General features: G+C 45.2%; 1 protein-coding gene across 1 annotated transcript in view; it reads left to right on the top strand.

The window, feature by feature from the left end:
* ATP9A (ATPase phospholipid transporting 9A (putative)) overlaps positions 1-14,064 on the top strand; it is a 110,487-nt gene extending 96,423 nt beyond the window's left edge. Inside the window, exons 27-28 of the mRNA XM_077335637.1 lie at positions 5,311-5,514; positions 7,034-14,064. Of these exons, the coding sequence (XP_077191752.1) occupies positions 5,311-5,514; positions 7,034-7,170 (341 nt within the window). The 3' untranslated portion in view covers positions 7,171-14,064. The remainder of the gene's footprint in view (positions 1-5,310; positions 5,515-7,033) is intronic.
* Positions 14,065-14,984: the final 920 nt, after the last annotated feature.

Here is a 14,984-nt window from a genome sequence, read left to right as displayed (position 1 = left end):
GCTGCTCAGTCATATTGCTAGAATGCCAACTTCAAGATCACTAGTGCTTTATTTACGTTATCATTAAGCCCAGAGAAAATGTGGGGTATAAATATTTTAATAAATATAGTAGGTTTTCTTTAGTTTACCTTCCTCTTTGACTCCACCGGCAACCATCCTATCCTTATAGCACATGGCTGTGGCTGCTGTCCATTAATTTTTGCTAGTCCAACCCCCTGCACTTTGCAAGACACTCACCACCCTATCGCTCATCCACTGTACCTACCACCCCCGTGAGCCTTCACAGAATCAGCCTTTCTGTCAGATGGCTATCCAGCCTCTGTTTAAAAATCTCCCCACCACCTCCTGAGGAAGCCTGTTCCACTGAGAAACCGCTCTGTCAGGAACTTCTTCTGGAGGTTTAGATGGAATTTCTTTTGAATTAATTTCATCCCATTGAACAACTCTGCTCCATCCTCTACATGGCAGCCTTTTAAATACTTGAAGATGGTGATCCGATCCCCTCTCAGTTGTCTCCTCTCCAGGGTAAACAAACCAAGCACCCCCAACCTTTCCTCACACTTCTTGGTCTCCAAACTCCTTACCGTCTTTGTTGCTCATCATACTGAATCAAATCCAAAGGTCTATATTTTTTACTCTGACTGGCAACAGCTGTCCAGCATCTTAAGCAGAAGTCTTTCACATCACCTACCACTAGGTCCACTTAACTGGAGATGCCAGGGATTGAACCTGGAACCTTCTGCATGCCAAGCAGATGTTCTTTTGCTGAGCCACAGCACTTCAATAATGCTTCAGGCCCGAATCTGGGAAAGATCCATTCCAATAGAAGGTTGAACCAAATGACCTGGCTTTGGAGTTGTAGCTAAGGGCTGGGATGACTGGATATCAAGAGCCTAAGGTTGGATGGAGGAGGGCTATAGTGGCCTCCAGTGGGTCCACTCTGCATCCTGCAGTTTATCCATTTTCTGATGCCACAGGCTCCAGGGTTGGGCTCCACCCTTTTCAGTAATAATTGCATTCATTTATATTGGGAAAGCTGGATAGGGAATAGAATATAGTGCATTGCAGTGTCATATTCAGGGCGGGGGAATAGAGCTGTAGAAGCCAGCATTGCAACAGCAGTGCTCCTTTTGGAGGCCATAGTACAGCAAACCCCCCTGCCCCCCCCCCCAGGCCTTTGTGAGAGAACGCACAGTTTCTGGACTGTCAGAGCGAAAAAGAGGGAAGCATCGTGGGAAAGGTTTTCAGGCCAAGGCTGTTCTCCTGTTACATTCTGTGGGTCAAATGACTTCACCTCTCAGTGGATTGCACCATGCAATTTGGCTAGAAGCTATCGCCCAAGATCGGTGGGGCGGGAGGGTGACCAAAAACTGAGCAGTACGCAGATGGCAGAATGGTTACTTCTGGGTCTGTGTTTTCTGGCTGGATCTTGAGTCACTGGTCGAATCGTTCTTCAGACAAGCAAAATGCAAAGGCTGTGGATTATTCATCCCTACAGATTGCTCACACTGCCGATATGAGTTATGTCTGCAGATGAGTATCTGGGAAGCTGTGTAGCTGTTGTCAGGTCAGCCAGAAGCAGGCTGCAGAGTAGCTCTCCTTCCCTCCCTCCCTCTTCAACTCACAAACCTGGAGTCCTTCTGTTTTTGCTGGGATTTGTTTCCTAGCAAGTCCACCTAGGATTGCAGCCAAGAATAGGACATGATGTACTTCCGTGCCTCTCTCACCAAGAGACTGTATTGACAGCCGGCGTGGGGGTGAGGGGAGCGGTGGTGGTGAAGACAGGAAGTTCTCCATTCTCAGCCATGGGCTGGCTGGTAGTCTCAAGCATGTCTGTCTTCCTCTCGTGTATGCCACATGTCAGGGATACAGAGGTTAAGAATGTGAAGTGACTTGAGCATTCTAAAGCACTCGATAAACCAATCTTGGCTGCTCACAAAGCCATCCTGCTCCGTTCATCCCAATTCCAAAAAAGAGGCTTGAATTATGCCCGTTTTGCTCACTAGGAGAGAGCTGCAGGGGAATTCTCTCTTTGCATGCCCCAGGGGGACTTGCTGTTGCACTTTTGCACAGAGGGTGAAAATATTCACTTTAAAATAGTTTCCTCTTCCTGATAGAGTTGGCAAAGCTTATTACAGCAGGCAATAAGTCTGAGCTGCTGCTGTTTCTATTGGATTTAAACCCCAGTTAAAACCAACCCAAGATGTAACAAATTCCCTCCCCACTCCTTAGCTCACAGACCTTCCAGAATCCAGTGGCTCGGTGGAACCATCTCAGGGGGAGCCTGATCTGCCCTGACCTCAACCAAAAACCTGGTGGAAGAGCTCCGTTTGCAGGCACAGCTGAACTGAGAAAGTTCCGACAGCTCTTCTGGAAGCTCATTCCACCAGGTGGGGGCCAGGACTGGAAAGGCCTTGGCCCTGGTTGAGGCCAGGTGAACCTCCCTTGGGCTGGGAACCTTCAACAGGTTCATACCCACAGAGTATAAGGCCCTGTGGGGGTATAATACCCTCACAGACAGAGTAAAAATATTAATATCAAATAAGGACCATATGTGACCCTGACCAAACACATTTGGCTAAATGGCCTTCTTCAGTGGTCAAGCATGTAAATTGTGTAATACACAATGGCTCCAGACATAGAACAAATCAATAATAATTTTAAATGGCAGGACCCAGTAGAAATTGCTTGAAATTATTGATTGTGACACAAGATAGAGATAACATGTAGAGCCCTCTTCTGTTCCAGATAAATACACATATATTAAGGTGGCAACTCTACAAATTATCTTCCTTTTAAGGACCAGAAAATATAATTCTCAAATAGAATGTGGAGCCAATAATGTATAATGGTTATGTAGCAGTGTGGTAGTGAGTAGTATCTCATTATCATACTCAGCACCTTGAGCACCTCATGCTTCATCTCACCTTGATCCTAGGAAGGCCTGTTGGACACACATGGCTTGCTGTGTTGTGTACAAAGATTCCTGAGGAGTGAGCAGGGAAGGGCTGTTGGATGCTTCAGCTCAGGAATGGAGGGGGAAGGCCTCAGGCAGCCCCCATTGTTGCAGAGGAGCTGTTGCTTGGTGCTAGAACATCTGTGTGGTACATAGAAGGTCCTTGAGTCTAACCCCTGGCACCTCCAGTTAAAAGGATAAGGTAACAGATGATGTGAAAGACTTTGACCTGATACCCAGGGAGATCTACTGTCAGTCTGAATAGATAATACTGACCTTGATGGCCTGACTCAGTAGAAGGCGGGATCATGTGTTCATATGGTGATGCAGCTAGTTAATGTTCCAGTGTAGAGCTGCACAGTAAGACAGAAGATGAAAACATAGTTGGACTTGTATGTAACTGTTGTTAATTAACATCTTCTGTGCAGACACACATTCCCTCCCTCCTACCCCATTGTGAGTTCTTACAGATGATCTTTAACATGGGCGCTGGCAGTGTGACCCCAATCTTGCGTTGGTATTGTGAAAACTGCTGGAAGAGGTACCCTGCCCTGAGAGCTCTTAAGCCAGAAAAAGTCTTCCACGGATGGCCTGTGCAGCACAGTCCCAGTGTGTATCTGCACAGAAGTTGTTGGACTAGATGACCCTGGAGGTCCCTTCCTACTCTGTGATGCTATGTTAATGAAAACACCTGTTTTCCTTGGTAATCTGCCATGCAAATACTAACTACGACTGACCATACTGAGCTTATGAAATCTAATGAGATCAGGCTGGTCTGGGCTACCCAGGTCAGGACATTTTAAAGACAGTATTTGTATTATTTTGCATTAGCTGTTAGTCCATTTGCTAAAGTTGTCCATTGATTGCAACAGGAGAGCCAGCCAGTTTTCTCCTGCCTAAGAGTGTGGTGTTCTACCGTCCCTCTGAGGCACTGGATCTGCCAGGGTTCAGAGACAGAGGCGATGGGTACCCGTTTTAAAGGCAATGACTAATGTTGCATGCCACAGGCTTCCCCTTGATTCCAACAAAAGGCCCAACCAGTGGCCAGGCATTTCTTAGCAGTGGGCGGGAGAGCTTTTTAGCCCGTCAAGTAAACTTTCTGTGAACCCTGCATGCTGTAGTCGCCCACGTAGCCAATTCAAAAATGCCTCCACTGCTTTGCCAACCCAAAGCAATGGGGAAATAAAAGTCAAAGTGAATGAGATTTGTCATTGTTGGGCGGGAGGGGTTGCCATTAGTTTACATTGGGAAACTAATGAAATAATTGGGTCTCATTCATTCTGTTTCCCAGTCATTTAAAAATGTGTTTCTCTCAAGTATAATATTTCTGCTAGGAAGCCTGTACATTTCTTTTTATGATTATGTCAGGAACATGCTATCGATCAGGATTTCTTGCCATGTGTACACCCACAGTGAATTGCATATGGCTGCATAATTATTTGCAGGTCTCTTGCCATTCCAGGCACAGAAGACACTTCTGTGCAGGAAATTTCACCATTTGTAAAAGGACAGATCAAGAGTTCTTGTACTTACTGCAAAATGAATCAAACTCATTTTTCTTTGTGACCTCACAAGATCCAGTATCTCAAAATGTAGCAAGCTAGAGGCCTGTGAGGAATTATGTAGGAGACAAATAATTTAGAAATTCCCTCCTCCCATGTCTTCCCCTAAAGAATGTTGTGTGCTCTTACACTGATTTCCACATTTCCCTATGCCTTCCCCCTCTCTTTTGACTCTCTCAACAGCCCCCAACACATTCCTGAAACATACCGGTCCCGATACTGATAGAAAGGGGGTGATTTTTAACTAATTTGCAAAGCCAAATTTTAATGCTTATCCGAGCAGAACATAATTTGCTTCTTTCATGAATGGTCATGGGGCCAGCTACTTTACCATTGGAGTGGTAACATTTATAGCTTTAACATGATTCAGCACAAGGACCTCAAGGCAAACAACTACAATAACCAGGCTTTGATAATGGTAACTTCTTCATATATATTTGTAAATACTGTTTTAATTTTTTAAAGTTTTCTGGCCTGATTTGGATGGCCCAGGCTAGCCTGATTTCATCAGATGTTGGAAACTAAGCAGGGTCAGCCCTGGTTAGTACTTAGAGGGGAGACCTGGGCCTATTCTGCACACATTAGATAATGCACTTTCAATGCACTTTAAGAGTAGATTTTCCTCTTCTGCACAGGAAAATTCAGCTGCCAAAGTACATTGAAAGTGCATTATCCTATGTGTGCGGAATGGGCCCAGGATTATGCAAACTCTGTGGGGGGCACCCTAAGTCAGCTGTGAATTGACCACACTTTCCCCCAAAGTCTGTAACTTCCCCTCTCTTCCTCTTGCAGGTAGCATCATAATGTATGGAGCACTGCTGCTGTTTGAATCGGAGTTTGTCCATATTGTGGCCATTTCTTTCACGTCCTTGATCCTCACGGAGTTGTTGATGGTGGCCCTGACCATCCAGACATGGCATTGGCTCATGATAGTGGCAGAATTACTCAGCCTTTCCTGCTACATTGCCTCGCTGGTCTTCTTACATGAATTTATCGGTAACGGTCATTGTTTTGTCTTGCTCAAACTTTTCCTCAAGGTTTCCCAAGTCAGAGCCAGCTCTGTCAGGCAGCCAGTGAGGCAACTGTCTCAGACAGCTGATTTTGGCCACTGTTTTAAAAGATCGGCAAATATCCGCCACCCAATTCTTCTACTTAGTCGACTGCGTGTGGGGAGGTCGCCATTTGGATTTTCCATCTGATGAACAACAATATCCATAGCTTGGATCCAAAAGAGGATTTCCATGGATGGAAGTGGAGGTTGATTCTCACAGATTTCCTCCTCTCACTGCAGACCTCCAACTCTCCCTTCATGTTGTTTGTGGGGGTGGGAGTCTGACCCCCAGAGACATTTCAGGGACCTATTTCAGCTGCAGTGGGAGGAGGGGCAGTCCCATTCCACCCACAGAAATCCTTTCTCTCATTGGAAATTATTGTTGTTTCCAAGCCCACGTGCAAAGACATGAGTGTCCAAGGGAGAAGAGAATTATGTCAGACCTAATACATATTACAGCTCCTAGACACTGAAATACAAAATCGCACCAGTGCAGCAAATAAAACCTACTCTCCCTTGAATCTGGGGATTTTACCTAAAGTAGGATACATAGCCCCTTATTTACATCATCTTTAACACCAAATCAACAGAGAGGTTTTTCTCTGGGCAGATGCAATGCCCTACTCTCAGCAATTCTTTTAGGAAGATACCAAAAAGAGAAAAAGAGAAAAGCGGCATATAAGAACCAACTCTTTTTCTTCAGTAATACCAGGACGCTCTCAGCCTCACCTCCCTCACAGGGTGTCTGTTGTGGGGAGAGGAAAGGGAAAGCAATTGTAAGCCCCTTTGAGACTCCTTCGGGTAGAGAACAGCAGCATATAACAACCTCCTTATCCTCCTCCAGCACCATTTTCCTAACATGGGGAAACCAGTGCTTGCCCGTTTATGTAGCCCATCAGTTTAAATGAATTTCTCCAGTGTGATATATAACAGCACCCTGGGGCCATTTCAGGTAGGAGAAATAGCATGAAGGCTGTGTGGGGCCACCACATACATGAGAATTGCTTCACCAAGGAAGCCCCAGTGCACATCTGGCTCCAGAGAACTCAGGAAAGACCTGGAAACAGTCTAATGCAGGGATTCCCAGGGGCTATGTGGCCTTTCCCAGAGGTTCAGATGGGTCCTGACACCACCAGACATCACTGGAGTCCACTTTCCCTATTGCTCTACAGCCCTAGTCTCTTTCTCAATGGAAACAGTAAATGATCACTTTGTTTATTTGCTGGCTCCTAAAGCTTACTTCTGCAGCCACTTCTCTGAAGAGGTGTGTCACCACTTCTGGGAGGTCCTTGAAGCCTGAAAATCATTTCAGGGGGCCCTCCAAGGTCAGAAGGTCGGAAAAGGCTGGTCTAATGTGCAGTTAGTCCTCAACAGCCAGTCTCATTAGATTCCTCCCATCCCTCTGTTGCCTCCTTGACTTTCCCAATGGTTTGGCTCATGTTTTGTTTTTTCTCTTCCTTCCAGACGTCTATTTCATCGCAACCTTGTCGTTCTTGTGGAAGGTGACCGTCATCACTCTGGTCAGTTGCCTCCCTCTCTACGTCCTGAAATACCTGAGAAGAAGGTTCTCTCCTCCGAGCTATTCAAAGCTGACCTCCTAGTCGCTTCTACCCATGAAGCAAAGACTTGTGTGTGTTTTTTTGCACAGCGCTCACAGACAAAATCAGTGTGTGTTCATCATAGTAACAGCTGCATCTGACAGAGGATTGTGCGTTGGCTGGGGGTGACCTTTGCAGAAAAAGACTGAATCATTGGCAGTTAAGCAAGTTGGCCGGGAGTCAGCCAAACAAGCGGGGAGAGCTGCGTGGAAATTCAAGTTTGGTCCACTTCTGTTTATTTTAAGCAAAGTCAGAGGCAGATAACTGCAAAGAGGGTGGCTTCCATTGTCATGTCAGCTTACTTGGAACCTGTGAAGGAAGCTGTTTATTTGAAAACAGTGTCATATGTTTTGTTTTCCCTTCCCCCGCCCCCATATTACTGCTTTATGGGGTCTCAAGTAGATGTAAGTGTTCGAACATCCTGGAAAATCCTTTCGAACGAGTGACTTGTCTTACCAGTAAGTAGGCAGCAGGTAAAGTGCCACACTGGGTCCCAAACATCTCCTTATGACATGGTTTTCTTTCATCCCCCCTTGAACAAAACAATGCCCACCATGACTCTTCCCGAGGTGGCATTGCTGCATTATTTTTAAAGGATGCCGTTATTTCAGTAAAGGGAATACTCTGTTCTGTGCAACGGCAGTGTTTGTGGGGAGGGGAGAGAGGAATTTTCTGACATCCAGAGTATCTCTGCAATAAGGTGCACGGCAAGCATCGCAAGCTACGTAGGATTCAATGTGGGCATGGAGAACACATTTTCAGGGAGAATGCATAGTGGGTGGGCTTTGTTGTTCCATATCATCCCTGTTCTCTGCTACTTTCTTCTGGGTTTCTTCTAGACAGCTCTGTGTTTTAGCTGGGGAGGGGCGGTGGGTCAAAAGAATTGATGGGTTAGGGGAAATTAGCTCCTGATTCTCTCCTGCCAATGCCCACCTTTGTGTTACCACTCTTCACCCAGTACCTGGTTGCCAAGGTAATGCATGCTTCTGCCCAAGCAGTCAAGTTGCATCAGGCTCATCAAGGATATCCGCCAGCTTTCTGACTTGTTGACTTTCCCCCTCTACTTTAATTAAGTGCTTCCATAGGCAGATGACCACAAGCACACACCCATGCACTGCCCAGGAGAAACTTCAGAACTAAGCCCAGGGAGGCAACAGAGGCCAGGTCTGAATGGCGGTTTAGATGGATGACGCTGGGCTAGCCGTTAGCATGGATGACCCTGCTGCATAGTAGAACCAAACTACTTTTAACCTTCCTTGACCTCTTGGAAGGAAACCTGCTGCTAATTGTCCTTTTGTTAAAAAAAAAAAAAGTATCAGAAATGTCCTGGAGAAAAGTAACGGATGCATTATGAATCATTAAATACTTGAAAGGGAAAGGTCATGGGATTCTTACTAGTTGCTGTGAAACTTTCTTTTTTTCTTTTTTGAAAAATCTGTTTCCTGTTAGAGCTGAACTGCATGTTCATAAATATCACTGGACTGTACTATTTCAGAGTGCAGGTGGGGAAATTGGGTTTTTCTATTCGTGTTGCCACATTTAAAGCATATTTCTGCATCTTGAAAGTGTGTGCTAGGTTGAGAGTCTGTTTCCCTAATAACCTGGACTTCTTGGAGCAAAGTGCAGGTGGGTCCCCACTCTCAGATTCCCAGTTTATAATGGGCTGAACCATACAATAATTCTGACCATGCAATTCAGCACCCGTTCTGAATGAACGGAACAGAGATGGAAATAAATTCCAACAAATTCCTCAATCGAACCCAAGATTCGTAAAAACTGGACAACTCATAGCATAATACTAGAATTGCATTGGTCAGAGTCAAAACTAGCAACTGCAATTATCATGTGGAAAAGATTGAAACCCGCTACAAAACTGACTTCAGAAGGATTGAGACCTTCGGTGAGGGTTTGTTATCGTCAGAAAGTGTCCTGTGGAAGAAAACAAGAAAGTCTACCAAGATAATATCTTCAAGTGAAGCATTAGGGCAAATGTGTACATAGTGTTGAATTTCTGATGCAATTCCTTGATATGAAGTTCTGGGATGAGGATATTGCTGGCAGAAAGTGACGTGGCTCTGTCAGGAGGACAAAATGATTAGTCACTGAAGCAGAAAAGGTGGCCCTCCGGCTACTATGACATTACATTTCCTCGCAAGTGGTATCACCACGCATCTGTTTCCAGGCTCTCCAAGGGGACTTATGCTTTGCTCTCAGAGTTAGAATCATAGAGTTGGAAGGGGCCATATAGGCCATCTAGTTTAATCCCCTGCTCAATGCAGGATCAGCCCAAAGTTCCACTCTCTTCAAAGCATAAGGCATTATACTTTACATTCAGCAACTGAGCTTTGCAGAGGCAGAATAGCATGTTTTAATCTGAAACCTTTACGGCAGTGCCAAGGACAATCAAATGAGTAGACTTGCGACACGCTACACGTTGATTGGAACTCATTGTGATGGGACTGAAGATAGGCCTTTCTCTGCATCGCAACCCTTAATTTGTTCCCCTTTCTCTTTCCAAATCTCTGTCCGGCTGCTGTATCTGCCTTGGGACTATTTTGCAAAGTGTTGGTGTTGTCTCAAAAAACGTAACACTCTCTGGAGGGTCTGAAAGAAGGCCAGGAAATGAGTTTGCTGTCAGGTGCAGCCAACTGGGAAGGGCTCCTGTGCAAATGAAAGAAGTGGGAGCGGCTCACGGACACGGTCGAATCTGTAGTACGGACAGCACTGTTGACTTGCGGAGTTAATAAAGTTTCTGCTCCGAAACGTTCAGCATACCGAATTGACAACGCTGGTGAAAACGGGAATTCGGTTCAGCAAAGTGAATCGGAATGTCGACTTGGGGTTCTGATTTTAGTGGCAGTGACAGTGGCCATTAACATGGAGGAGGCCATCTTGGGCCTGTGTTCCTTGTAGATCATGGCTTGGCACAAGACTGTAGTTCTGCAAATCGGTCCTTGTTGGGCCTAATTTTATGGGTACATGTTTTTCTTTTGAATGATCCGGAATGGCCCCGTTGTACAACATGCTGTTAACACTTACTGTTCCTCTTCATTTGGGCATGTCTGTCACATTCATTCTAGGAAGGAAAGTTTCACATGCAAAGAAGAAGAGAAAAGATCGGACATTTTCTGCAGGCACACATGTCCTCGTTTCTTTTTTCCACATGATAAGTCATGGGGGGGGGGAAGATGAAATGCCCTTTTCCAGCCATTTTTCATTTTGCAAGGCTTGGCAGTCTACTGGGGATTCCTGCATCGTCCCACAGAGGGGGATGGAAATGGCACAAGAGCTTCATTTGAAATGAAGTCCGGCTCATTTTATTTTTCAGTTTACACCAGCAAACGTCTCTGTGGATTGTGCTTTCAAACCCTGTGTGACAGAAGGCAATTGGATGGTTTTGGAATTGCAAAATCACCTGTGGTCTGTCTGTTATTTTACAGAGATCTCTTACGGGGTAATACCCCCAACTAAGCCTGCTGAAAATAGAGGAGCGTAACTCAATTTAAGAGAGGACCTTTCATTTTTGAGCAGAATATTATTTCCCCTCAATGTTCTTTCCTTCAATAGAAGTGTTATCTTAAAGTTCTGCTGCTGCAGAAACCCCTTCCCTCTTCTTTCTTTATTTTTTGTCATTTTGTTTCAGGTCTCCACCAATTCATAGAATCATAGAGTTGGAAGGGACCTCCAGGGTCATCTAGTCCAACCCCCTGCTCAGTGCAGGAACTCACAACTACCTGCCCACCCACAGTGACCCAATTTTCAATTGACAGCGAGCCCTGGTGGGTTTCCAAGGCAAGAGACATGCAGAGGTGCTTTGCTGGTGCTTACTTCTGCGTAGCGACTCTGGACTTCTTTAGCAGGCTCTTATCCACATGCATAGATTCTGAGATCTGATCATGCCAATCTGGCCTAGCCAGGCCACTTTACAAGTTTATATTTCCATATGTCCTTACAGCCTTTTCAGACAATGGAATCCAGACCAAGTATCACATCCTCTTGTCCCCATGAGAGGAAGAGGTCAGGGAGGAGGGACAGCTGTTGTCTTTAATTTTAAACAAATGGAAACAGGGAAGCCATGAAGCTGAGGAGCCTGGAAAGAGCTTTTTTTTGGGGGGGGGGGGGTGAAAGAGCATATCCATACTTGAGAGGCAACATGAGCATGTCCCTTGAGAGGCAGGAGAAAGAATGCTTAGCATCTATTTGTTTTTTAATAACGTTGAAGCTCAGAAAATTGGTCCAGGCAACTATGTAATGACCAAGTGTGTCGTTTGGATGTTATGACACAGCTTACTAATTTGCTACTCATTTACTTTTTCCTTACATCTGTACTCTTACGATCCTTGTTCCGTTTTGTTCAAGGAAGAGTGCATGTATGCAAAAGCTCACGCCTTGAGTAAATCTTTGTTGGTCCTAAAGGTGCTGTTGGGCTCAACTGTTCAAGTGTGTTACAGTCACTGTCCAATAGGTGCTTGATATACTTAACATAATTATATTGTACATAGGGCTTACAGTTATCTTAGATGCAGTAGCTGAGGAGGTGGTAGAGATCTTCACGGGAAGGTATTGTGGCTGGAGTGCTAGGAAATGGGTATTCCGACAGCCTCCTGGAAAGATATAGCTAGATTTCACACAGGTGAAGGACAATGCTGTTACTGCACTTGGTGGACAGGGGGGACTATGAAGGAATGCTGCTTGACTCATTGCCTTGATTCTCATCCCATTGCCCTTTATGTTGCAAACACTATTCCAGGTACCATAGATCCTTACTAGAACAAGATTATTGCATATGTCCATTTCAGTCCTTCCATCCAACATTTGCTTGAAATCCCAAAGGATCTTCTGAAACTACCATTGCTTTGATTCGGAATCACAGAGAAGGTCTCTCCTTGTAAATACTGTTGTTTTTTTCCTGGCCGGAGGATTTCTTCATTCTTACCGGAGGGTTCCGCTGCTCACAATAACAGCTCTCAGAATCCACCAAGCCTCTGGCTTCTCCCCTTCCATTCCTAACGCTTTTTAGAGGGCACTTTGTGCCACCTTATCTTCTTAAGATACAGTACAAAAAATCCAGTATGGGTGATGACATCAGGAAATGTGGGCAGAATCAGGATGATGGTAGCCACAATTACTCTAGGTGCATTGAACATGATGCCCCAGCAAAAGCAGGTGAAGGCATAAAATTGGCCTGCCCAGCACTTTAATTATCAGATTAGTGAGATTTAGAGCCCTGCTGGATCAGACCAGTGGTCCATGTACTTTATACCAGTGGTCCCCAACCTTTCTGAGGCTGGGGACTGGCAGGGCATCGCGCCGCGCCCGCGCATCTGGTCGCACATCGGGCCGCGCCCGGCCCTCATTCCCTCTCCCCACCTTCCCGCAGTAAGAAGCTTCCCGGGCCGCAAGCTTGTGGCCTGGGAAGTTTTTTACTGCGGGGGGGGGGCGGGGAGAGGGAGCTGCGGCCCGGCACCGGGCCGCGGCCCGCAGGTTGGGGACCACTGCTCTATACTTTATCATACAGTGGCTGACAAGTAGCCCAGAAGCTTCAACAATCAGCACAGAGGCCAACCCCTTCACCTGATGTGGCCTTTTTATTATTCTATTTCTTATTTTACACAGTTTATATCCCACCTAAGGTCTTCCAAGGCAGTTGGTGTTGAATGATTTACACTTCTGGATGTGGGGGTGCCCTTTGGTCTCTATAGCTTGGCAGCAATTCATGAATCTCTCCTCCATACATCTGCCCTAGTCCCAATTGGCTCACGGCAACCCAAGGACTGTGGGATCTTCAAGGCAAAAGATGAGCAGGGTCTCTTCTCCCTGATCTTCCTTAGTGCTCTCCCGCTTAACTTCCAGGCTCTGATAAAATCAGGGTAGTCTGGTTTATCAGACCAGCCTGGGCCTAGTCTGCACACATAGGATAATGCACTTTCAATGTGCTTTGGCAGCTTCATTTTCCTGTGCGGAACAGGAAAATCTACTTCGAAAGTGCACTGAAAGTGCATTATCTATTGTGTGCAGACTAGACCCTGGTTTATCAGTCTGCTAGTCCCTCTTTCAAACAACCTATGGTTATGACCATCACTGTGACTGTTGGCAGTGAATTTCACAGTGTAATTGCTCACTGAGAAAAAAAAAACCTTTTGTCCACCTTGAATCCGTCGCTTGTCAACTTTATTGGGTGCCCCCAACAGGGGTAGTTGCTGGCAGGGGTTCATGGGAATCATAGTCCACGGACATCTGGAGGGCCACAGTTTGACTACCCCTGTTACAGAAGTAGAAAAGTGTTCACTGTCCACTTTATACATCTGCATGCATAATTTTATAATGCTCTCCCATCCCCGTCATCTTTTTACTAAAAGGAAAAGCCCCTTTTCCAGGATTGCGAGATGCAGGGATAGAAATCGCAGGGTCTTTCCCAGGGAAAGGAGATCTCCTCTCAGATGGAAAGCTAAGGGATAAATTGAAGGATTGGAAGCTACCCTCTCCCTGAAGTGAGTTTTCCATGTCAAGAGAGCAATCGCCACCCCTTGTTCTTGGAATAGTTCTTGGACAAATGTTCATGCATTTTCTAAATGTTAGAATTGGCTCTTGAAAGATCCAAAGGTTTTGCTGACTGCAACCAAGTCAGCTACTGTCACCTATTAAAAGTCTGTATCTATGCCTCTGGCTGTGTATGAGAGAAACATGTTTACCTGTATAGAAAAAAAGTGGATCTTCTGGTAAAATTTATTTGTGATGCTGATGTTTTTGTACCTGTCCTCTTGTTAATTGAGATGCCCATATTCTTGATGGCAAGAGAAATATAAATGCACATTATAATTTGTCTTGTGTATTTCTGTGTTGCAGATGTGTAACAAGTTTGAAAAGGGAATAAATTTTATGCAACTTCATATCTAATTCTTGACTTGGTGGGTTTGATGTCACCTTGGTTAATTGTAGATTTGCTTTTCATGAAGGTGGAATTGTTGCCCAAGTAAGAGGTCTCCTAAAAATTACTTCAGGGGGTTTAGTTTAGTTTAGTTTAAGGAGCTGCAAGAGGTGGTAACTTGGGATCCCCATCAATTTTTATGGAGATTTTTTCCTTTAGAGAAACTCAGAATAACAAGTCAGACGTTAAATTGGACTGCTTTTTATTAAGGGTAATTGAAGGGCGACAACAAATAAAAATACTTGGAAAACACATATACATAGAATCATGGGATTTGGACCTCCAGGGTCATCTGGTCCAACCCCATGCAGAATGCAGGAAATTCACAACCACCTGCCCACCTACAGTGACCCTAATTCCATGTCCAGAGGATGCCCCCCTCCCAAAAAAAAGCAGAATCCCTGATCAGTCTGGTCTGGATGAAATGATGATCAGCATTTCCTTGAGCATGCAAGGAAGGGCCACAAGAGCCAAGCTAATACACAATCCCTTCTGCCCACCCACTTACAATCTGCCTAAATTCACAGAATCAGCATTTCTGTCAGATGACTATCTGCTTAAAAACTTCCAAAGGAGGAAAAACCACCTCCCGAGGAAGCCTGTTCCACTGAGGAACTGCTCTAACTGTCAGGAACTTCTTCCGGATGTTTACCTGAACATTCTTTTGAATTAATTTCATCCCATTGGTTCTGGTCCAACCCTCTTGGGCAACAGAAAACAACTCTGCTCCATCTTCTATACAACAGCCCTTCGAGTACTTGAAGATGGTTATCATATCACCTCTTAGTTGTCTTCTCTCCAGGCTAAACAGACCAAGCTCCCTCAACCATTCCTCATGTTTGTTGGTCTCCAAACCCCTCACAATTTTCAATTCCCTCCTCTGGACGCG

The sequence above is a fragment of the Paroedura picta genome, chromosome 4 (genome assembly GCF_049243985.1).
Source record: "Paroedura picta isolate Pp20150507F chromosome 4, Ppicta_v3.0, whole genome shotgun sequence".
Taxonomy (NCBI): Eukaryota; Metazoa; Chordata; class Lepidosauria; order Squamata; family Gekkonidae; genus Paroedura; species Paroedura picta.
The sequence above is the reverse complement of the archived record's forward strand: the minus strand, read 5'-3'. Positions and strand labels throughout refer to the sequence as shown.